The sequence below is a fragment of the Saccopteryx bilineata genome, chromosome 5, assembly GCF_036850765.1.
Source record: "Saccopteryx bilineata isolate mSacBil1 chromosome 5, mSacBil1_pri_phased_curated, whole genome shotgun sequence".
NCBI classification, from domain to species: Eukaryota; Metazoa; Chordata; class Mammalia; order Chiroptera; family Emballonuridae; genus Saccopteryx; species Saccopteryx bilineata.
Window position 1 is genome coordinate 551860 of NC_089494.1, and position 23220 is coordinate 575079.

General features: G+C 50.4%; 1 protein-coding gene across 2 annotated transcripts in view; it reads left to right on the plus strand.

The window, feature by feature from the left end:
- Positions 1 to 23220, plus strand: part of HDLBP (high density lipoprotein binding protein) — an 80640-nt gene that overhangs the window by 24040 nt on the left and 33380 nt on the right. The window contains exons 1-5 of one of the 2 annotated variants that reach the window (XM_066233690.1): positions 11938 to 12046; positions 16752 to 16816; positions 18206 to 18318; positions 20651 to 20808; positions 22932 to 23147. In XM_066233690.1, the coding sequence (XP_066089787.1) occupies positions 18243 to 18318; positions 20651 to 20808; positions 22932 to 23147 (450 nt within the window). In that variant the 5' untranslated portion in view covers positions 11938 to 12046; positions 16752 to 16816; positions 18206 to 18242. Of the gene's footprint in view, positions 1 to 11937; positions 12047 to 16751; positions 16817 to 18205; positions 18319 to 20650; positions 20809 to 22931; positions 23148 to 23220 lie in introns of those variants that run through there. The other variant, XM_066233691.1, reaches the window with a different exon arrangement.

The window sequence follows — 23220 nt, forward strand, 5'->3', positions numbered from 1 at the left end:
TGCGGAAGGCTTGATTTCTCTGTTTGTTTCTTCCTTTGGAGAAAAGCATTACATTTGAAGCACTGGTTTTGATTCCTAAGTATTTCCACCCTCGGCTTTTGCTAGTTTTGTATCCATAGCAAAGTTTTTATAAACATGAGCTAAGCTCATTCTGGCTCATGGAACTTTTCTATGTAAATTGTAGGAAGAAAACTATCTTCCAAGTATAAATTGTTGCCCAAGGTCAAACTTGGAATTATTCTGTTCTGTACAGTTAAATGGGATTTGTAATTGGAAGATGAAAAGAATATTTTCATTGTAGGACTGCGGGAGAATCGGCCAGAGCTCTGTTCTTTAGCGGCCCTTCCCTGTGCTGGCTCTGCTGCTCTTCCCTCCCCAGAAGCACGAGGCCCTGGTCAGACAGCTCTGTTGGTTAGAGCCTCTTGCTACACAGAGATTGCTAAGTACATTGGGTGGGGACTTGCTGTGGCCCGAGGCAGTGGTGAGGAACCTGTATGTGCAGGAGCTGCTCTGACATTTCAAACGCAGTGACCCCAGGGTCGTGCAGATGTATCTTCACCTGGGAGCACTGGTTGGTTTCTTTAATGAAACAAACAATTTTAGTAATGGGGACCCTAGACATCCTCTAGGCCAAGTGACCGCCCAGGGGGGAGCACGGCATCGTGGGGAGGTTTGCCCCATGTTTGCTGGAAGCAGGTGTGCTCCCTGTCAGGGACAGTGTCCTCGGGCCGAGGTGAACTGTGTGTGCAGCCCTGCGCCCATGTCATTCCTCGTGTGCCTGCCGGCGGCTGCCGGGCCTTCTCTGCTGCTGCCCGGGTGCTTGCACGGCAAGTCTTGCTCTGCAGGTAGCTGCCCTCACAGAATGAGAGCAGCTGAGAAGTCTGACTTCGACTTGAAACAGGTCTTAGGACGGCCATTCACTGGGTGGCAGTAGCCACTGCTTACCCGTTTCCCTCTCAAAGGGGAGCATCAGATCCCACAGAGCTTTCCCCTCCTGCAGATACTGTCTCGAACACTTAGCATATGTCCATCCATAACTTCTGTCCTTGCTAAAGCACACCTCTCTTTGTTCAGCGGCAGATGAAATACTGTGTTTTTCCACGTGCTCGCCTCCCAGCTTTCTGCATGTGACCTAACAGCGTAGTGGCTCCTCTTCAGGCCGACCGGTGGCTGTTGCCAGTGACTGCCACCAGTGACTGCCACCACCTGGCTCTGCCCTGCTGCTCTGGTGGCCAGAGACCCTGGGGCACAAACACACCCGGCTCTCTGGCACAGCGGGGTCCGCGCCAAGGACCGCAGACTCGACGTGGCCCGTGGGTGTATGGTCGGGGTGATGCTCGGGCAGCGTCCACCCTTCGTGCGTGGCTCAGTCTGGGGGTCTGCTGACCGGATTTTACTGCCTCCTCTTACATAGCTCATAACACGTCCTCTGGGACATGAGTCTGTTTTGAGTGGGTAAGAAATTTAACACACTTACAAAGCAGTTGGAATGTGGGATTTCTTGAGACTTTTAAGATTTTTTTTGCCTGACCGGTGGTTGTACAGTGGATAGATTATTGATCTGGGACGCTGAGGACCCCACTTTGAAACCCTGAGGTCTCTGGCTTGAGCTCAGGTTTGCTGGCTTGAGTAAGGGGTCACTGGTTCAGCTGGAGTCCCCCCCCCCCGTCAAGGTGAGTATGAGAAGCAGTCAGTGAACGACTGAAGTGGTACAACTTATCTCTCTTCTGTCCTGTCTCTTCTGTCTTTCCCTCGCTCCTGCATAACTGCATAAGTCTTTAAAAGCAGCCTGCCCTGACCAGGTAGCTCGGTTGTAGCATTGTCCCTGCCAAGGTTGTGGGTTTGATCTCTGGTCAGAACACGTGAATAAGTGGAACAACAAACTGATGTGTGTGTGTCCGTCCCCCTTCCCCCACTTTCTCTCCACCTCTCTCAATCTTCCTTCCTCTCTGAAATCAATTAAACAAAAAAAGCAACCTGCCTTGTTGAGAAATTACAATGTGCTATATTTAGTATTCACAGAACTATTTCTTTTGCTCTTATATTTTCTTCTTTTGTATTATTTAAAAATTATGTAATTACATGAGCGAGCGAGCTGGCATGAGCATCCATTGTCTTGGGGGCGCGGGAGCTGGAGCTCAGGGCCCCCAGGGAGTGCAGGATGGTGTCCGTTCTTGCCCGAGGGGGGGGGGTCAAGACTCGGTCATGGTGCAGGGCGTGGTGGGGGCCAGTTACGGGACTGTGCTCCACAGCATGTTTGCTCACAGCATGCTTCTCTTTGGACACGTACAGTACCTGGGTATAGGTGGGAGAAATTATTAGAAGTAGGATTTGCTGAGTCAAAGAACGTTTGTATTTTAAATTCCAACCTATAATCAAGTTGCTTTCCAAAGAGATCACATCAGTAATTATTCCTCCAGCCACACCAGTTTCCCGTACCTTTCTCAACGGTCATCAAGCTGTACTTTTGCCAAACTGAGAGGTGAAGTGAAGACTCACGCTACTGTCAACTTGGGCTTTATCTTGTACAGATTAAATAAACATTTCTTGCTTTTTTGTGAAAGATGTTAGTATCTTTTGCTTCTGCATGGTCCCCCTCCCCTCCACCTCTTATTTAATGGGTTGTTAGAGTCCTTGGAAGAAATACCGTAAACTACACTCAGTCAACTCTTTCCCGGAAGTCTTTGAGACTGTGCCCTGTGTCACACACCCTTGCATGTTTGTGGTAAAGGAGATATTTTTATGACTGAGACAAATACATTTTGTATTTTTTGCCCTAATATAAATTTATTCATTATAAACAAGAGATTTAGAATAAGTGGTTTGAGATATTTTTTCTCTAGGACAGCTATATAAAGTGTGTCAATAAAAGCTTTTTGTCAGATTTCATTTCTGCTTTGGTTTGGGAAAGGAACCCAATAGTACTGCTGTTCAAACAGGAGCCTCATGCAGTGGTGTCATTGAACACTTTCTGATATCTGCTCAGAAAATGTAAGAAGAAATAGGTGAAGTTAAGTTTAATGATATATATTGTTTAACCTAATCCAAAATATTAGCATTTCAACGTGTAATCTATATAAAACTATGAATAATATTTTAACATGTAATCAATATAAAATCATCAATAAGATGTTTTACTTTGAGTGCTTTTGGTCTAAGTCTTCAAAATCAGTATATATCTTAGACTTGCAGCTTGTATCACTGTGCACTAGCCACACCGTGAGTGTCGACAGACACCGATCACCAGGGACATCGGCAGCGTGGCTCTGACGAGGATTGTTTCATTCCATTCCTCTTTTGAAGCTACCGTTTGTCCAGTCTTTTTATTTTTATTTTTTTGAGAAAGAGAGACAGACAAACAGGAAAGGAGAGAGATGAGAAGCATCCACTTGTAGTTGCAGCACTTTAGTTGTTCGTTGATTGCTTCTCACTTGTGCCTTGATCGGGTGCTCAAGCCGAGCTAGTGACCCCTTGCTCAGGCCGGCAACTACAGAATCATGTCTGTGGTCCCTCACTCAAGCTGATGAGCCCACACTCAAGTTGGATATGAGCCTGTGATCACGCCAGCAACCTCAGGGTTTTGAATCTGGGACCTCAGTGTCTGTCCCAGGTCATTGCTTCATTCCCTGCACCACCACCACTGGTGGTGCAAGCTGCCCAGTCTGCTTTTTAAACAAAGTTATAAGGTGTATTGACCTGACATGTTCTTGAATTAGGCTCTAGATATTATTGTTTTTACTCATCTGTGTAAAGGTACACTGTTTTTCTCAGTATTCTATATATACATTGATGCAGTAGAGTACTTCATCACATGTACTCATTAATGCGATTAAACACTAATATCCTCAGTGAGATACCTCCTGTAGAGCAACAAAGGCTCCAGAAGTTCACAAATAGGAAACATAAGTGTTAGGAGCTTAAACACCTGGCCAAGGGGACCCAGACAGTATCTGAGCGAGACTGTGATCATCGCGTCCTGACAGCACATTTGGTGTTCTCTGCAGCCTTCTTCTCCCAGAGGACATCTGTGTTTTCAGATTATGGAGAAATAACGTGAACCTAGTAAGAGTAACTATCCTTGAGGGAAATTCTAAGTCACCGTTCCTGAAAAGAAGTGGAACTTGACAGAATTAGTGGAGAAAGAACAAGGCTGCAGTTAGGCAAGCCGTGGAGCCCAGCAGTGTGTCTCATCCGAACTTGTGCTGCTTCATGTTGGAGACCAGGCTGCTGAGGTGAAGGTGCCCGTGTTAGTCTACGTTTCCTGAGCAGAGAAGGAGCCTGGGTTCGATGTGCTCAGTCCTAGGACAAGTCAACCTGGGTTGATACTACAGTTTATTTTTATAGCCAAGTATAAATAAGCTTAATCACAAAAGTTTATTGGTGTATTTCAGCTAGCAAGGGGGCTGAAACATAGTATTCTTTGCCCTGACCTGCCTGGTGCGCTAAGGATGGGAGAGCCCACTTGAACAACCTCTCTAAGGGTGTTCCTGTGGGCACAGGACTGCCGGCAAATGTCAGGCCTCAGATGCTGTTAGCCAGTGAGGAGCCTGTGGTCCTGTCTGCTCGTCCTGACCTCTCAGCATGGCAGTTAGCTAAAGCTATGAGGGCAAGTAGCATAAATTATGCACTGTTTCTCTATCCGTGTTCACCCATTGGCCGTTAGAGTTGTTGGCTAACTCATCTGTGATGACCGTCCGTGTACATGTCTCCTTTCACTCACGTGTGCGAGCTTCTTCCTAAGGCCTGTGTCTTGAACTAGAGGTGGTGTTGCTCTCTCGCGGCATCTGCACCTTATGCCTTCACAGGCCTTGAGAGTGGAGTCAGGGCCGAGGTTTCTTCCTCATCGGAATAACCCCTTTTCCCAGAGGCACTGCTAGTAGTCCATCCACAAGGCCACCTCTGGGTCTCAACATACATGCTGGGGAACCGCTTGTCCCGTGTGCCTGTCCCTGCACCAACACACAGCCTGAACTACTGTCGCTGAACATCTTGATGTTGGGAAGGGCAGGCCCTCTCCATCTCATTTTCCTCAGAGTCTTATCAGCTGTTCATGGCCCCTGATTTTTTTGTTTAAAATTTGTTGTATAAATATAAATTGTATATGTAAATATTCTAAAAATTGTATATATGTATATTGTTTTACAATGCACCATTACAAAAATGTCTTTAGAAGTGTTTTGTTCTTTTTTTTTTAAGACTTTATTCATTTTAGAGAGTAGAGAGAGAGAGAGAGAGAAGGGAGGAGCAGGAAGTATCAACTCCCATATGTGCCTTCACCAGGCAAGACCAGGGTTTTGAACTGGCAACCTCAGCATTCCAGGTCAACGCTGTATCCACTGTGCCACCACAGGTCAGGCCAGAAATGTTTTAAAAATACAATTTGTATAAAATCTGGTTGTAAAATTCCACACCTACGTTCATAGGCACAACCACTTTTGGGATTTAACCCTTTGAGTAGTGAGTTTTTTTCATGCTTACTGACCCCTGGGAGTGAGTTTTTGGTTGTTGTTTTTTTCCAAAAAATTAAATTAGTTCCAGTTCCAGTTTTATTAATTTAAAATCATGTTTGTTTGATAACCAATTTATAGAAACAATAAGAACATACATTTGCCTTTTTTTTTTTTAATTTTATTTATTTATATATTTTTTACAGAGACAGAGAGTGAGTCAGAAAGAGGGATAGACAGGGACAGACAGACAGGAACAGAGAGAGATGAGAAGCATCAATCATTAGTTTTTCATTGCGCGTTTCAACACCTTAGTTGTTCATTGATTGCTTTCTCACATGTACCTTGACCGCGGGCCTTCAGCAGACCGAGCAACCCCTTGCTGGAGCCAGCGACCTTGGGCTCAAGCTGGTGGGCCTCGCTCAAACCAGATGAGCCCGCACTGAAGCTGGCGACCTTGGGATCTCGAACCTGGGTCCTTCAGCATCCCAGTCCGAGGCTCTATCCACTGCGCCACCACCAGGTCAGGCTACATTTGCCTTTTTTAATGTTGCCTTATACATTTTTAAAATAAATCGATCGTACTCTGGATGGTCAGGAGGCACGAGGACGTACATGAACGTTCGTACCACTCCAAGGGTTAAGTTGCATTTTCTTTGCAGTTCTAATCTAATTAGAGAAGAATTGCAGCCTTTATGATTATCTTCCTGTGTAAGTGAACATGCGTTTCTACATTTGTTTAGGTCTTTTCTGTATTTCACAAAGGTTTTTATAACATTCTCTATAAATCTTATTTTTTATTTGGTCCGTTTCTAGTAGTTTGTTGCTGGTGTCGGGAACATAATTTTGCGTGCTGGTTTTGTTGGACTTGGTTGTGTTGCTGTGTTCACATGTGGTCGCTCAGACGTGGTCCTGTCTGAGCTCAGGCAGCCTTGCTCTTTCCCACCTGCATGCCTTTCTGTTTCTTGCCTTATTGCCCTGGCTGGAATCTCTAGTGTGGTTTGAATAAATACAGCACTCAGTCAGTGAGCCTGTCTTCTTCACAACCCTGATGTGAATGCTGCTGATGAGGGGAGTGTCCTTGTATTCCCAGTTTTTATCAGGAATGAGTAAATCATATCAAATTCTTTATTTGAATGCTTTGTGATGATCAGATCTTCTTGCCCCAATGCTAATAGTGTGGTGAATTACATTATTTTTCTAACAGTGCACCCCCTTGCATTATTGTAATAAACTTGATTTTATTGTGATGTGTGTGTGTGTGTGTGTGTGTTATTTATTTATTTATTTATTTAGAGAGAGATATAAAGGAAGAAAGATGAGAAGCATCAACTGGTATTTGCAGCACTTTAGTTGTTCACTGATTGCTTCTCATACGTGCCTTGACTTGCAGGCTCAAGCTGATCCAATGACCCCTTTCACAAACCAGTAACCATGGGCTCAAGCTGGTGAGCCTGCACTCAAGCTGGCAACCTCAAGTTATTGAACCTGGGACCTCAATGTCCCAGGTCGATGCTCTATCTACTGCGCCACCACCAGTTAGGATAGATACACATATTTGCTTTTACGTTTCTGGATCAGTTGACCAGATTAGGTTAGGCTTTTGCTTTAAGTACCTAGATGGAATTCACACACTGTTTTTCTCCTGTTACCCTGGTCTGGGAGGTACTAGAGTCCTCTGAGTCTGTAAGTGAAGTGGGAAGGCTCTCTCTTGGGGCATTTGGCCTGCCTTTCTGTTGTGACTTTTATATTTGTTTTTTCAAAGATTGGAGAGGCCTGGTTATTTAAAGTTTACATTTCTAAACAGGATCATTTGCAGAACTTATTTCTAGAAATTGCCTATTTATCCGTTTTTAAGTTTTTGGTAATATGTTATTTTCTCAATAGAATTCTTGTAAGATTTTTCAAAGTCTTATTGTGGCTGTAGTTTTGTGTTTTTTTTACCCCCTTTGAATTCTTAATATTACCTAGTTACACTTGTTCTCTTTTTTCATTAATCATTTTTGCCAGAGAGCTAACTTGTTTGTTTGTTTTTTACAGGGACAGAGAGAGGGATAGATAGGGACAGATAGACAGGAATGGAGAGAGATGAGAAGCATCAATCATCAGTTTTTTGTTGCGACACCTTAGTTGTTCATTGATTGCTTTCTCATATGTGCCTTGACCGCAGGCCTTCAGCAGACTGAGTAACCCCTTGCTCAAGCCAGAGACCTTGGGTCCAAGCTGGTGAGCTTTTTTTGCTCAAACCAGATGAGCCCGCGCTCAAGCTGGTGACCTTGGGGTCTCAAACCTGAGTCCTCCACATCCCAGTCCAACACTCTATCCATTGCGCCACCGCCTGGTCAGGCTAACTAGTTTTTTTTAAAGACTTATCTGTAGGGTTGTGTTTATTCTCTCTAGTATATCTTTTACTTCATTTCTTATCTTTATTTCTTTCTACTCTCTAGGTTTATTCTATATTTTTTTCCACTTTTAGGAGAGAATGATTAGCCAATTAATTTTTTCTTTTTTCTTTAATATGGTGGCTTAAGGCTGTCAACTTGTCTCCAAGTTACACTCTGGCTTCATTCCACAAGTTTGGATATAAACTGCTTTATTCTGAATATTTTCTGGATTCTAAGTATTTTCAGATTTCTTCTTTGATCCATGAATTATTTAGGAGCAAGTTTTAAAATTTCCCGGTTAAAATTTTAAGTTGACTTGTAATTAATTATATTGTAGTCAGACAGTGTCATGAAATTAATTTTTTGCCATTTGTTGAAATTTTTCCCCCTCAACTCATGGCCAATTTTTTTTTTTAAGTTTTTTTTTAAATTTTATTTTATTTTTTTAAATTTTTTTTTAGTTTATTCATTTTTAGAGAGAAGAGAGAGAGGAGAGAGAGAGACAGGGGGGAGGAGCTGGAAGCATCAACTCCCATATGTGCCTTGACCAGGCAAGCCCAGGGTTTCGAACCGGCGACCTCAGCATTTCCAGGTCGACGCTTCATCCACTGCGCCACCACAGGTCAGGCCCATGGCCAATTTTTAAAAAGGTTTCCTGTATACTTGAAAAGAACATGTCATTTCTAATCATTAGGCAAAGGATTAGGTAAACCCAATAATGCAGGTTTATTAACTACATTGTTTTAATTTTCTGTACCATTTTAATTTGTATAATCTGTTACCAAGAGTGGAGTCAGTCTTCCCCTGTAGTCTTGGGTATGTCAATTCTAGTAAACTTCAATTTTTACTTTATATATTTTTGTAGCTATGTTATCATATATACACAGATAATCAGAGCTGATGAATCTTTTATTCTTGACCTTCATTATTTTTGTTTTTTATGTTGTTTTTTTAGCACGCATGAGAAAAAGAGAGAGAGAAATTGATTTGTTGTTTCATTTATTTATGCATTCATTGGTTGTTATGTATCCTGACCAGGGATCGAACCTGCAACTTTGGCATATCGGGACAATACGCTAACCAACTGAGCTACCTGGTCAGGGCTGGAATCTTAATTCTATCTATGTACTGCTTACAGACAGTAGGGGATGTCTCAAAGTGAATATGAAGCGATAAAATACCCCCTAGTTTTTGTGAACGGTATATTTTAACTCTCTCCAGATTTTATTATTCGTAGCATATGGTCACAACTTGTTTCACTCTAGGTTACCAGTTCCTTGATCAGTGTTCTTCTTGCAAGTCTCTGGCTTTCATTCTCTTCTTGCTGAAATGTGTCCTTTAGTCAGTTGTCCACTGATAGTAATTGATTACTTCATTCTGGTTCTTAAATCAGATGAAGAATTTCAAGTTGATAGGTATTTCCTTCAGTGTAGCTGGCAGGTGTTACTTCATTGTCCTCTGGTAAGGTGTCACTGTGCCCTCCTCCCCTGCAGGAGACCCATCTCTTCCCCCAGCTGCTCCTCAGGTCTACCCCTGGCATTCTGAGGTTTCGCTATAGTGTGTTTTGGTGTGGATTTGTTTAAATTTTGCTGCAAGCCACCTGTTGTGTGTCTTTTGGGGAGGGGAGGGAAATGTTGTGTCTTTACATTCTAGGATTTTCTCTAGTTTTCCTTCTCTGTTCTTGGTATTTTCTTCATTTGGAACTCCTATTAGACATATGTGGAATGTCCTCTTGTCTGCGCTTTTTAACCTCTTCATTTGTCCACCTCTAGATTTTTAATGCCGTCTTTATATGTTATGTCTCTAATCACTAGGATTTTTTTTTTTAAGTCTCAGTCTGATAGTTCTGTTATCTGAGGTTCTTGATTCTAATCCTATTTCAATCTTATTTTTTGAATTTTGGACATTTAGCCTCTCTGCAGTGTGGGTAGGTCTGTAGGTGCCCTTTGCAGGCTGGTGTAAGGTTTATTCCCTCCTGCACGGGATTGCTTTCTGTCTTGTTAATTTCTACATTTAACCTAGGGGTTCTTGGACAGATGGGATTGTAGGAGTTTGAACCCTGAACCTTTATTGATTGGTCCATGGTTGCTGGTGCTTAGAGGTGCTCCCAGCACCCCGCACAGGCTGGTCAGAAAGCATCCTGTAACACCTCTGTGCTTGGGGGCTCTTATTCTCTTGTTCTAGCATCTGCCTTCTTCTGAGGGTTAAGCCTCTTGGGGATCATGGCTTTGAGTCAGAGTGGGGATGGTGGCCTATTTCTAACCTTGTACATTGTGCAAGCCCAAAGCTTCTCCCTTGTCCCCAAATGTCGTAGACAGATGCTCACCTTTTGAGGCAGGCTTAAGTGGTTGGCACATTATCTGGTGTGAAATGTTGCTGGATGTAGACATCTCAGAATTCACCTCTGCAAACTATCTCACTGCACTAAACCTCGCTAGGAAGAACAGCTGGTCATAATTAGCACCAAGGCACCCTGTGATGGTTTTTAGCACCAAGTTAACATTTGATATTATAATATTTTTTGTTAATTACAGGTTCTTTAGCCAGCTCTTGTAAGGCTTCCCGTGCAGTAGGCACTGTGTGAGCTGCTCCCTAATCCCTCCCTTGGGCCTCCCACTCCACCCCCCAGTCCAGAGCTGCGCCTTCAGAATCTACACAACAAAACACACTTGTCTGAGTTGTGGCCAGGCAATCCCTGTGGAAAGACTACCTACAAACAGCAGCAATAGCACAAGAAGGGGTTCTGACAAGTTCCTTGGAGCTTAAAGAGGCTCTTCCTAGTCTAAGTAGAGGAAGAGCTTCTCCTGGGGGGGGGGGGGGTAGTGCACCAGGGCACCTTCCTGCTGACTTAGCACACTGCTTTGAGGATGATGTCTTTGGCTCTGAGTCGCAGGTTTTCCTTTGCCTTGCGTGGTTTCTGTCCCACGGTGATGTCGTGAGGGCTGTGGCGTTTTTTGCCCGCTGTGCTGGGCTTCTCCCTGGCCCTCAGTTTGCACATACAGTTGCCTACTTGACATCTCCGCTTAGCCATCCAGTGGACATCCCACATGTCACCTCCTCAGCGTAAGTCCTGATTTTCACATCACACACTCCTTCTCCCTTGGGCCAGCTAGAACCCCCATGCCATTCCTGACTTTTTCCATGGCCCTGTTCAATTAAGATGGAAGTCCGGGGCCACCTTCCAAATCTGGCCACTTAGTTCATCTGCCATTGCCAACCTCAGTGGTAAGCCAGCCAGTCATCTTGAGACTGAACAACTGCAGTAGCCCCCTGCCCACCTTCTCTTTGTACTTGGAGAGTGTTCTACAGGGAAGCTCCCCACCAGCCCTAGGCTGGTCTTACCTGACCTCTCTGTTCCCACAATGCCCATATGCCCCTGCGGCTCACCCCATGTAGGATGGTCCTCTGCTCAAGTATCCATGGTGCACTCCCATACTTTATGCAGGATTCTGCTCATGTGTGTCCTTACCACAGGTACAAATTGGAATCCCTACTAATTCCTCCACTAGAATTGTACTCACAGTGGGCCCAGTCCTGGCATATCATCTACACCCACCTGGATAGAAGCCCCTCTGAGGTTGGGGCTCCTGTTCTGCCTCTATTGCCTGGCAATAGGCACCCCCCTTTTCCTGTTCCACTGCAGAGATAATGTACTCTTTAAAGGAAGGAAGGCCTCCGTTTTTGAAGGGGATTAAATTGGCAGCCAAAAAACAGAGTGAGGATATTTTATAGAAGGACGGACATAAGGAACAGAACCCCACACAAGTGAGGGGAGGGAAGGAAAACCCGTGCTCTGAACTTTGGAGGCCTGGCACGTGTTCCCAGTGAGTGTTGTTAGGCAAAGCCAGCTTGTCATCAGCTACCAAAAGTTGGAACTGGTTGGGGTAGCAGCTCACTGGCTTTGCGCGGTCCCTCGAGGCTTCTCGTTTCTCTTGGCTTTTGGGTGAGAGGCAGAGCTGCAGTTCTTCCTGCCCCTTCCCTGGTCGGCCCTGCAGGTCTCGGGTCCGGAGCTGGGCAGGACTCCTGCGCCCTGACCTGTGCGCGGGGCGGGGCGGGGCGGGGCGGGGCCACCGAGCGGGCGGGGCGCCGAGGTCTGACGTGTCTCGGCGGGATTGGAGCCGCCGCCCTATATAGCCGCCGGGGCCCGTGCCCCGGCCTCGGAGCGGAGCACAGGCACCCTAGGCTGGCGGCGGTGGGCGCACCGCACAGGAGCGAGTGAGTGTGCGAGCTGGCGCACGGAGCGGGCGGGGGTGCGGGCCGGGGGCGCCTGCGCCCAGCTCTGTGCGTGGGGAAGTTGGGGCGCCGGGGGCGGAGCCGGGTGCCGGGCTGGGCCGCCGACGTGGAGCGCCGGGCGGGCGGGCAGTCAAGCGGGGGAGGGGCCGGGGTCGCCTTTCGTCCCCCTACCCTGGCCCAGCCGCTGCCCCTCCTCCCGGCCCGGGCTGTGGGCGCCCCCTCCTCCTCGGGCCGGCTGGGCGGTGGGGGGGGGCGGCGGCTACGTGTCACCAGTGCGCATGGGCCGTGGCGCTGGCACGGGAAGAGTTAGAAACTTTCCCGAGTCCAGCGCCTGCCGGTCCCGAGGCTACAGCGCCCCCCTGACCCCCAGCCAGAGTCGCTGTTCCCTCTGCGCTGAAGCCCCCCAAGGCCCCTACGCAGGGGGAAGTGCGGCCGACCTGGGCCCAGGTCGGTGACGTGGGCGGCTGGACCGTGCTCCCTTACCCCCCCCCAGGAGAAGCGCTCCTCCCCCAGGAGGAGGGGGGTTCACAGATGTCTGTCCCGCAGGGTAGCCGGCGTTGGGGATGGCGGGAGGGGTCTGGCAGTCCGGCTGCACCTCCACCTGCTGCCCACCCCGCCCGCCTGCATGGTCGGGGCCAGCCCTGCGCCCTCCTCGGGCTGCAGCGCATCTTGGATGTGCCCCAAGGTCCCGGACGAAAAATACATTACGGAAAAACACCGAATTTGGATGGAAGGTGGGGAGGCCGAGCGCGCTCCTGCCCCTTTAAGCTTGTCCCCGCCCGCGGGCTCGCGTGGCCTGTGGGAGGGCCGTGCTGAGGTGGCATCTGCGAAAGTTCCTCCTGCGGGATGGTGCCGACTTCCAGACTTGGCGGAACGCACGCGCGCCCGCCTCTGCGAGCTGCTCCTCCGGTCCTCGTGCCGGCGACCCGAGAGAGACTGTGGCTGGCTGATTTCCAGGTCCATTGGGATTTCACGTTAATGAGTTTGGTTTATGGGTCCTGAGAAGGACTTTAAAAAAATTTCCCTTGCAAGTTTGTTGTGGGGATAAAAGTAAGTCGTTTTGGGAGAAGAGGGGAGAGGGCCTGGGTTTCATCTGGAGGTTTTGGTGCTCTCCATACTCGGTCCTGTCTCGTGTGTGAAGTGTGGAAATTTTCGTTAGTTGGAGGTAACACTTTCTGGACTGTTTCTCATGATTTATCTTTGCAAAGATATTTCCTTTTAAATATGTTATTGTCAAAATATCACAAGGAATCAGTTTAGACTTCGTTGTTCGGAAATATAAATTTACAACTTCATTTAAAGATTTTTCTGCTGTGCCTTTGTTAAAGATTTCAGGTGTAATCTGCACATTTCTCTCACTTGGGGTCAAGAGCGCTTGTCGTTTTCTGGGGGCAGAGAAGAGTCTTGGCTTCCATCCACTCTCCGTTTCTAGTTGTTTGCTGCATGCTTACAATCTGAGATCTGGCTTTTTTGCTGTGGACATTTACATTCCAGAGAAACGCCCCCTGAAGTCCAGGTTGAGAGTAGCTTGAGTTTTGTGTTTGGGAGACCCGACTGCTTGTTGCTGGGGAAGGAGTCGGGAGGCAGTGCAGTGAGGAAGGGACCGGGGCCATCTTGGGAATGTCCGAAGTCGGAACATGGCCTCACGCATCCGAAGGAGTGTTGTGGAGAAGAGCAGGTGTGTCCTCTGGCCAGAAGGGGCAGAGGGTGGTAGGTTTGGCATAACATAAGGCAGTGTCCTGACCACTAGAGAAGCACTGAGGTGGAGTGTGGCTCCGTTGGAAGGCTGTGCAGTTCTTGTCTCTGATGGTATTCAGAGACTGCAATAGAGAGATGTCTCAGGCCCCTTTTGGTACTAATTTGAACAATATTATTAAACCAAGTGAAGGCCTGTGATAGCAGATGTCTGGCTTCTGCTCTTTGGGCCTAAAGTCTTCTGGGAACTTAAGGTAGCAGGTGAAGGGTTAGGGTTAAGGTTAGCACCCCCAGTCACGACTTAAGCTTGTGAGGTCCTCCAAAGACCACTGTGAGCAGAAGTGAGTCTGTTCTGGGTTGTGTGTCAAGGCAGAGCTGGAGCCAGTGGGTGAGGTTGGTCCTGGCCGGACCTTGGGTGGGGCTGAGGTCTGATTTACACAGCGGTCATCAGATACATGTTTAAAATGGGTTCTTTAAAGGTGAGGTGTTGAGATATTTATAAGAGAAACGATAGCCTTATTTGACAGTATCAGAACCTTATGTGTTAAGTGTGTTGCTAGGTTTTATCTGTTCACTTAATCTATTCAGCTATGACATTTCAGATTCAAACTGCCATTTGAAATCTGGAGATGGGAGATGCAGTGTGTCCTGTCAGACCAGTGTGTGGTTTCCTGGAGGTCCCTGCTGTTCACAGCGGCCTGAGGGCCTGTGCACACGTGGGGGCGTTGAGGCTCAGCTGCAGTTCTCCTTCCCACACGCTAGGTCCCCTGCGTCAGCCACGTCGCTACCCCTTTCTTGAGTCCATCAGAAGGATTAGCTGGAATTGATTTCTGAAAGGTGTGTGAGCTGTGTCAGAAAAGACCCACCCTCAGGAATGTGTCCCATCTTGTGTGTGATACCAGGTGCGGGGGTCATGGCTAGTGGCTGTGCTCTATGGGCTTGTTGTGTTCCTGACCCTGGGACCTGGGGCTGGTCCTGGCCAGGACAACAGGAGGACTGGTCGGCAGGAGCAGAGAAGAGAGGGTACGGTGTCGTTGTGGCTATGTGTGTAAACCTGGCTTGTAAGGGGGTGGCTGTCCGTGGGTTTGAAGAAGAGACGTTGGTGCCCGAGACAACCTGGAGAGAGAGGTTGTCAGGTAGGCCACCAGGTAAGAGTGTGTGCAACCCCAGGGGGGTTCTGGGAAAGGAGGGTCCTGGCTTCACTGTCAGTGTTTGGACTCCGAACACCTCCATCTTGCTTCTGGACTGGCCAAGTGTGGACTGGCCGGACACTGGGAACCCCACAGAGTGTTCATGCTCCCCACCTGTCAGACCCGCTGGGTGGATGGGCTGCTCTGACTGTGACTAAATAGAAAGGCTTTCTTTCTTCCTCACATTTATCTTTACACTGCAGGTTAGAATTAGGTGGAGACAGATTCCTAAGTAGTCCTGGTCAGTTTTCTCCACCTCATTCCTTGGTCTCTGGGTGCATCTGTGTATTGGATGGGACTGGGGTCCCAGAGAGGCTCTGGCCTGTGGGTCGGAGCGTCTTCCCCTGTGCCACTGGTCCACATCCCAGCTGGGACATTGAGACGCTTTTGAATCTAGTCCTCTGGCTTCACCTGTGGTGTTGCAATGGATAGAATGTCGACCTGGAATGCTGAGGTTGCAGGTTTGAAGCCCTGGGCTTGCCTGGTCAAGGCACATATGAGAAGCAACTACTGTGAGTTGATGCTTCCCACCTCCCTACCGCGCTCTCTACTCTTTCTAAAATCAATAAATAAAATCTTATTTAAAATTTATTTTATTTTTCCAAAGTTAGAACTGGGGAGGCAGTCAGACTCCTGCATATGTCCAACCGGGATCCACCCGGCATGCCTACTAGGGGGCAATGCTCTGCCCATCTGGGGCATTGCTCGCTGTGGCTGGAGCCATTCTAGCACCTGAGGTGGAGGCCATGGAGCCATCCTCACTGACCAGGCCAACTTTGCTCCAGTGGAGCCTTAGCTGCGGGAGGGGAAGAGAGAGAGAAAGGAGAGGGGAAAGGGTGGAGAAGCAGATGGACACTTCTGTGTGCCCTGACTGGGGATTGAACCCGGGACTTCCACACGTCAGGCTGACAGTCTACCGCTGAGCCAACCAGCCAGGGCCAATAAATAAAATCTTAAAAAAATAAATCTAGTCTTCTGATGCCTCTCCAGTTGCCATGAACTGTCTCCCTAGCTCCTGAGCCATGTGTGCGATGGGGTATCACTCTCCTGTTAGGTGGGAAGTTCTGTTACTGTTGTGAAGTCTCCCATTTCTGACTCACCCTTACCTGTCGTTACTCTGCCTCACTGTACCTTGTCCGGCTCGTGGTATTCTGCATAAAGCATCAGGTACTGACCTGGCGGCCTTACTGCCCTGAAGTCCCTCGTGGCAAGGTGACCGGCACCATCCTTATGCACAGAGCAGTTCTTGGCCATCCCCTGACAGCCTCAGAAAGTTCCTTCCCACCTTGCTGTCTTCTGGCCTGGCTTCTAAAACCCAGTGGATTATAAGGGACCAGAGGACTTTCAAGGACAGTAGCTCTCAGGCACCCTAAAAGTTCAGGAGGCCCCAAGCTCCACGTTCTGTTCGTCATAGCGTAGCATCAGAACCTTTTCCTCTGGCTCAGTGGTCAGAGATTGAGTGGTGCAGAAAGAAGACATAACTATGCAGGAGAACAAACCATCAGTTTTGTGAGCATTTTACTTCAAAACAGTTACACTTAAAAAATGTTTAAGAGATCACTCCCTCAGGGTCCCTGGAAAAGGTGCCCTCTGGTTCTGGGTGGTCAGCTCTCATTGCAGTATGTTTTGTTGGAAGCTAATGGCCTAAGTTCAGAGCTCCCCGCCCCCAAGAAAATTTCCTAGGTATTGGTAAGGTTTAAATACTGTTGTAACTGTTTCTGGCGGGGAGGTAGAAGGGTCTGGTTTGTAGAATGCAGATAAGTGATTTTCTCCTCGCTCCCTCTCTCCCTGCCCCACACCAGCAAAAGCTGGCAGGCTGACACAGGTGGCCTCAGGACGGACTTTCTGGCTATTGACCATTTTGCTGGTAAGTGTGCCTGTCCTGTCTGGATGCTTCTTGTCCCTGGGCTGTGTGTGCCCTTCCTTGCATTAGATTTCATCCTTGCCTTCCCGGTAGTTCTGCAGAGTCCGTCCTGCATGAGCGGTGTGTCCACATGTACCCTTGAAGTGTGTCATTAGGCACCCATCTACTTCTAATCTTTTTTCTTAAATGTGATTATGTGTGCTCAGGGTTATCTGAGTGTGGCTAGTGCTTCTCTGTAATGCAGAGCTTAATTTTCTTTAACTTGAGGAGAGAGGTCTGAGTTGTAAAACTGATGCAGAAATTCTTCGAATGAAGTTTTGGGCCTTCACACTGTCTTTGGCCGAGGTGGTTCAGGGCACTTGGAGCGTGATGGTGAGAGCAGAGGGCTCTTCCTCATTGCAGTAGCCGGGGGCGGATGCGAGTCCCCCTGCTCAGTGTCCTGTGAGCCATGGTTCCAAGTGCAGGAGCTGTGGCTTTGAGGGCGGGGTCCATGGCGTCCCCCTGAGTACCAAGGCACATGGGGTGGGATCTGTGTCCTGTGCCAGGTTCCACCTGCTGCATGTCCCCTCCCACACTGGACACCTGTCAGAGACGATTGGTTGCCCCTCTTCTGGGCAGTCCCTGCAGCTCTGTGCCCCATGTTGTTGCCATAGAGCATGGTAAGGCTCCCACCACCCGCCAGTGCCCTCGGCGTGTGGGCTGTTGGGTCAGCGGGCCCTGGTCAGAGCCCTGCCCCTGCTGCTGGACTGCCTGTGTTAGTGACTGTCCTGAGAGGGGCTGGACAAGCAGCAGGAGGTGTCTGGGTGGGCACGTGAGTGAAGTAACTGAGACCACTTCCAGATGCCCTGTTGCCGCGGCACTGCAGTGGGGGGGGGGTTCCCGTTGCCCCAGCAGGTGGGGTGCAGGCTGTCCCTGCAGGTTGGGTGTTCTGGTGCTCGTCCTCTCAGCCGGAGCCTCTGTCTGCTTTTGAGGGGACAGCTGCCCAAGGAACAGACCCTCTTTTACTTGAATTTTTTTTCTTCTTTTGGTGACAGTTTGGGTATCAACTTACCATATGTTTAGCTCCATAAGATGTACCTGACCACAAGACACACTTAGGGTTTTAAGGAGGAAAATAAAATATTCTGAGCCAAATGGTGTGTTAAAATATTTAATAAAATAATGTATTTTTTTCTCTATAAGACACACGGGCATTTCCCCCTCCACTTTTGAGGGGAGCAGTACATCTTACGGAGTAGAAAATAGGGTACATTAGAAGTTGTAAGAGAGGAAAGCAAGGTGTAGTTTGCTAGTAAAAGAGAATTAAACTTTGGCTGAAAGTCAGCGTTAACAGTCTTGTGAATGGCAGAGAGCCGGCCATGCCTGACCGCCCTGTCCTTATCCCCGTTCCAGCGGCTTACCCGGACCGTGCGTGGGCGCGACATCAACCATGAGCTCCGTTGCAGTTTTGACCCAAGAGAGCTTTGCTGAACACCGAAGTGGGCTGGTTCCGCAACAGATTAAAGGTGACAGCCCCTTGACCTTCTCTTCTTCTCTTCAAACAGCGTTCTCTCCAGGCCCCTGACACAGCCCAGGGAGGTGCCCCTGACCCTGTAGCTGCGGGGCAGGCCGGGGCCTGTCTTGTACGTTGGGGTTTGCGTCAGCCTTGTGCGCAGGGTGGAAGGGGCCAGGGGTAGCAGGTGAATCTGGACACAGTGAGATTTAAACTGCAGACAGCTTTCTGGAAAGTGGATGAATTTGACCACTGGTAATTACTAGGATTCTTTCCTGAAAATTGCTGTTCCCAGTGATGTTGAACAGCATAGGGCTGTGGAGCCTCCCAGAGTACTGCCAGGAGCCCAGCTGGGGGATGGGCCTGGGCTCCGGAGCTCCCTAAAGTCCCCGCGGGCGTGACTGCGACACTGGTGCAGTCGGAGTCTGCTGAGGGGTGGTCCTGTCTGCAGCTCTTTGATGGAGAAGGAAAGACTGGTGTTGGGCTGTCTCTATTTTCTTCAGAATCTGGTCTCCATTGACAACTGCAGGACAGCTTGTTTTGCATACCGAATTTTTATCTAAAATTCTTCATCTGTATTTCGATTTTATAAACTTTTTACTTGAAAGAGTAGGTCATTCTACTCCAAGTTGTTCCAAACATTCTTAAGTTTTCTAATAACTGAATCAGGTATTAGTTCTTAACTTTAAAGTAATTAAAAATGATTCACTTTGTCAATCAGGTCACCTTTCACGTGCTCATTTCTAGGGCAGCTTTAACTCTGAGTGCCTGTGTGGTGGGTCTTTCTAGCTGGCCCAGCCACCCAGTGGGGTTCACACTGGGTCCCTTCCAGAGGAGGGGCGAGTCCAAGACAGTGACAGACCTGCCCTGGCCAGCACCACGTCTTTATTGGTGCACGGCGACAGCGTAGCACACAGCTGGCCGTGACGGACCCAGAGTCAGACGTAGGCCTGTCTGATTTCAAAAGTCCTTTCCCTTCTCTGGGCACACCCATTCACAGCGAGTTTTATGGGTCCTCCACCACAGACACTTGTGTTCGGCCTGAGCACGTGGGCTGCTCTCAGGAAGCTGTGCTTGCTGGGACAAGGGTCTGCAGGGAGAGATGGGGGCGGTGCAGGTGGCGAAGGGCCCGATTTCTAGGGCTGGCTGCTGCCAGTGGAGGGTGGGGGTGATGGGACCCAGTGGCCCCCACTGGAGTTCCAGTTGCTGGTACAGATGGAGGCCATGCTTGGCAGCAACATTACTTTGTTCTGCGAAGTTAAGGGCCAGCTCTGTGTCAGGTATTGTCCTAATTGTAGCTTTTTTAAGTACAAGATTAGAAAACTCTTAGGCTTAAAAATATCTGCTGTGAGGCCTGCCTTCAAGGGGCTCACCCCATCAGGGGAGGGACTGGGGCACCTGGTATCCAAGCTGACACTACAGTTCACAGGCTGAGGCCAGGAGTGCTGGGCCTTGAAGTTAGTGGATTTTTTTGTTTTGGGGGGTGTATTTTTGGAATTTTCCAAAGTGAGAAGCAGGGGGGGAGGCAGACAGACTCCCGCATACACCCGAGCGGGATCCACCCGGCATGCCCACCAGGGGGTGATGCTCTGCCCATCTGGAGCCCTTGCTCCATTGCAACCAGGGGCCATTCTAGCACCTGAAGCAGAGACCACAGAGCCATCCTCAGCGCCCGGGCCAACTTTGCTCCAATGGAACCTTGGCTGCTGGAGGGGAAGAGAGAGACAGAGAGGAAGGAGAGGAGGAGAGGGGGAGAGGTGGAGAAGCAGATGAGCACTTCTCCTGTGTGCCCTGGCTGGGAAATGAACCCGGGACTTCCATACACTGGGCCGATGCTCCACCACTGAGCCAACCAGCCAGGGCCAGTGTTCTTCTTTTGAAAAATAAAACCTCTTGACCCTGGCCGGTTGGCTCAGTGGTAGAGTGTCGGTCTGGCATGCAGGAGTCCCGGGTTCGATTCCCGGCCAGGGCACACAGGAGAAGCACCCATCTGCTTCTCCACCTCTCCCCCTCTCCTTCCTCTCTGTCTCTCTCTTCCCTTTCCACAGCCGAGGCTCCATTGGAGCAAAGTTGGCCTGGGCACTGAGGATGGCTCTGTGGCCTCTGCCTCAGGCGCTAGGATGGCTCTGGTCGCAACGGAGCGACGCCCCAGATGAGCAGAGCATCGCCCCCTGGTGGACGTGCCGGGTAGATCCCAGTCGGGCGCATGTGGGAGTCTGTCTGACTGCCTCCCCATTTCCAACGTCAGGAAAAAAAAAAAAAAAGAAAAAAAAACCCCTCTCAGTGTTATTTCATCTGATTTTGAAAGCAGTATGCTTTTTCTTAATCTGTGTTGGCTGGTCTAGTTGCCACTTTAAATTCAGAAGAAGAGAGTGACCCTCCAACCTACAAGGATGCCTTCCCCCCACTCCCTGAGAAAGCAGCGTGCTTGGAGAGCGCCCAGGAACCCGCGGGGGCCTGGAGCAACAAGATCCGCCCCATCAAGGCTTCCGTCATCACTCAGGTAGCAGCTCTGCTCCCCCCTGCCCTGCAGCTCTGCTCCCCCCTGCCCCTGCAGCTCTGCTCCCCCCTGCCCTGCAGCTCTGCTCCCCCCTGCTTTGCAGTTCTCCCCCCTGCCCCTGCAGCTCTGCTCCCCCTGTCCCTGCAGCTCTGCTCCCCCTGCTCTGCAGTTCTGCTCCCCCCTGCCCCTGCAGCTCTGCTCCCCCCTGCTCTGCAGTTCTGCTCCCCCTGCCCCTGCAGCTCTGCTCCCCCCTGCCCCTGCAGCTCTGCTCCCCCCTGCCCCTGCAGCTCTGCTCCCCCCTGTCCCTGCAGCTCTGCTCCCCCCTGCCCTGCAGCTCTGCTCCCCCCTGTCCCTGCAGCTCTGCTCCCCCTGCCCCTGCAGCTCTGCTCCCCCTGCCCCTGCAGCTCTGCTCCCCCCGCCCCTGCAGCTCTGCTCCCCCACTGCCCCTGCAGCTCTGCTCCCCCCTGCCCTGCAGCTCTGCTCTTCCCCTGCCCTGCAGCTCTGCTCCCCCCTGCCCTGCAGCTCTGCTCTCCCCTTGCCCCTGCAGCTCTGCTCCCCCCTGCCCTGCAGCTCTGCTCCCCCCTGCCCCTGCAGGGAGGACTGGGAGCACTGGTGGAGAGTGCTGAGGGTGGAGAGGGAGGAGGCCTTCGGGTTAGAACCGCCCGCCCAGGGCTGCTGCGTGGCGCTCGCTGCCTGGTGCTCCCCAGTGTTCCCAGCGCCCGGAGGAAGAGTGGGTCCCCTTGTGTTTTTCAGCCCAGTGCAGTTCCATCTGTGCTCCCATTCCTGAAACTGCCCCGGCTTCCACCTGAAATTTTCTATCAGCATCTCCAACAAGGCCTGTCTGTCTACCTTGTGTCCCACCATCTTCGAGCAGTCTTCTCTGCCTTCTGTGACACCATTTTTCGGGCTTTTTCCCCCTTTGTTGGCCTGTGTCTGTGGCCCACGAACCTGGGGTGTTGGGGGCTCGACTTGTCTCCGTGAAGTCGGGTCAGGTCATGGTTGTTGCTGGCAGCCTGTGCCACCCAGGGCGCCACCCCTACACCCAGGCTCTCAGAACCAGTGCGTCCTGGGCCTTCCTTCTGTCTGTCGGTCTCCTCCCGGGCACCACCCCTACACCCAGGCTCGGGGAACCAGTGCGTCCTGGGCCTTCCTTCTGTCTGTCGGTCTCCTCCCGGGCACCACCCCTACACCCAGGCTCTCGGAACCAGTGCGTCCTGGGCCTTCCTTCTGTCTGTCGGTCTCCTCCCGGGCACCACCCCTACACCCAGGCTCTCGGAACCAGTGCGTCCTGGGCCTTCCTTCTGTCTGTCGGTCTCCTCCCGGGTACCACCCCTACACCCAGGCTCACGGAACCAGTGCGTCCTGGGCCTTCCTTCTGTCTGTCGGTCTCCTCCCGGGCACCACCCCTACAGCCAGGCTCTCGGAACCAGTGCGTCCTGGGCCTTCCTTCTGTCTGTCGGTCTCCTCCCGGGCGCCACCCCTACACCCAGGCTCTCGGAACCAGTGCGTCCTGGGCCTTCCTTCTGTCTGTCGGTCTCCTCCCGGGCACCACCCCTACACCCAGGCTCTCGGAACTAGTGTGTCCTGGGCCTTCCTTCTGTCTGTCGGTCTCCTCCCGTCCTCCTGGTCTTGCTAAACCCCTGCTCAGTGTGTTGTGCTCAGTTCCCCTCTGCAGAGTAGCTGGGGTCCGATCGGCAGTCAGACGTGTCCTGCTGATAGCACCTCACCATAGCCTCCCCCCCTCCCCCCCGCTCAGACTGCCCCCCACAGGCCTTCCTTAAGCCTTTGCGCTCTCTCCACTCGTCCTCGTGCCCCGGCATCGCCAGCTGTGTCCTGACTCTTCAGGAACTGTCTTCCTGGCCATCCTCAGGACCTCCCTTCGGCCTGCACCCCGCAGCCCCCAGCCTGCCCTTTCCTTCACCACACTTGCCGTGTCTGCAGCTCTGCCGGGTGTGGCTGCTGCTTCACGGGAAGGTCAGCCTCCTGACCTTGAGCGCTTTCTGCTTGTCTCTTTGCTGCCCTAGGCCTTCTAGCAGTGGGGAGAGGGGTGGCACCCAGTGCTTGGACGCTTACACGTCCTCCTTCTCCTCTTGACCGTTTACCTGCCCGTTGACCTCTCTGAGCAGGTGTTCCATGTACCCCTGGAGGAGAGAAAATACAAGGACATGAACCAGTTTGGAGAAGGTGAACAAGCAAAAATCTGCCTTGAGATCATGCAGAGGACCGGTGCTCACCTGGAGCTGTCTCTGGCCAAAGACCAGGGCCTCTCCATCATGGTCTCTGGGAAGCTGGACGCCGTCATGAAAGCCCGGAAGGACATTGTTGCCAGGCTGCAGACACAGGTGGGTGTCCCCTAGCCTGGTCCACCGGACTGGGTGCACTCACACTTCCTCAGACCTCCCGCTAGTATGGCAG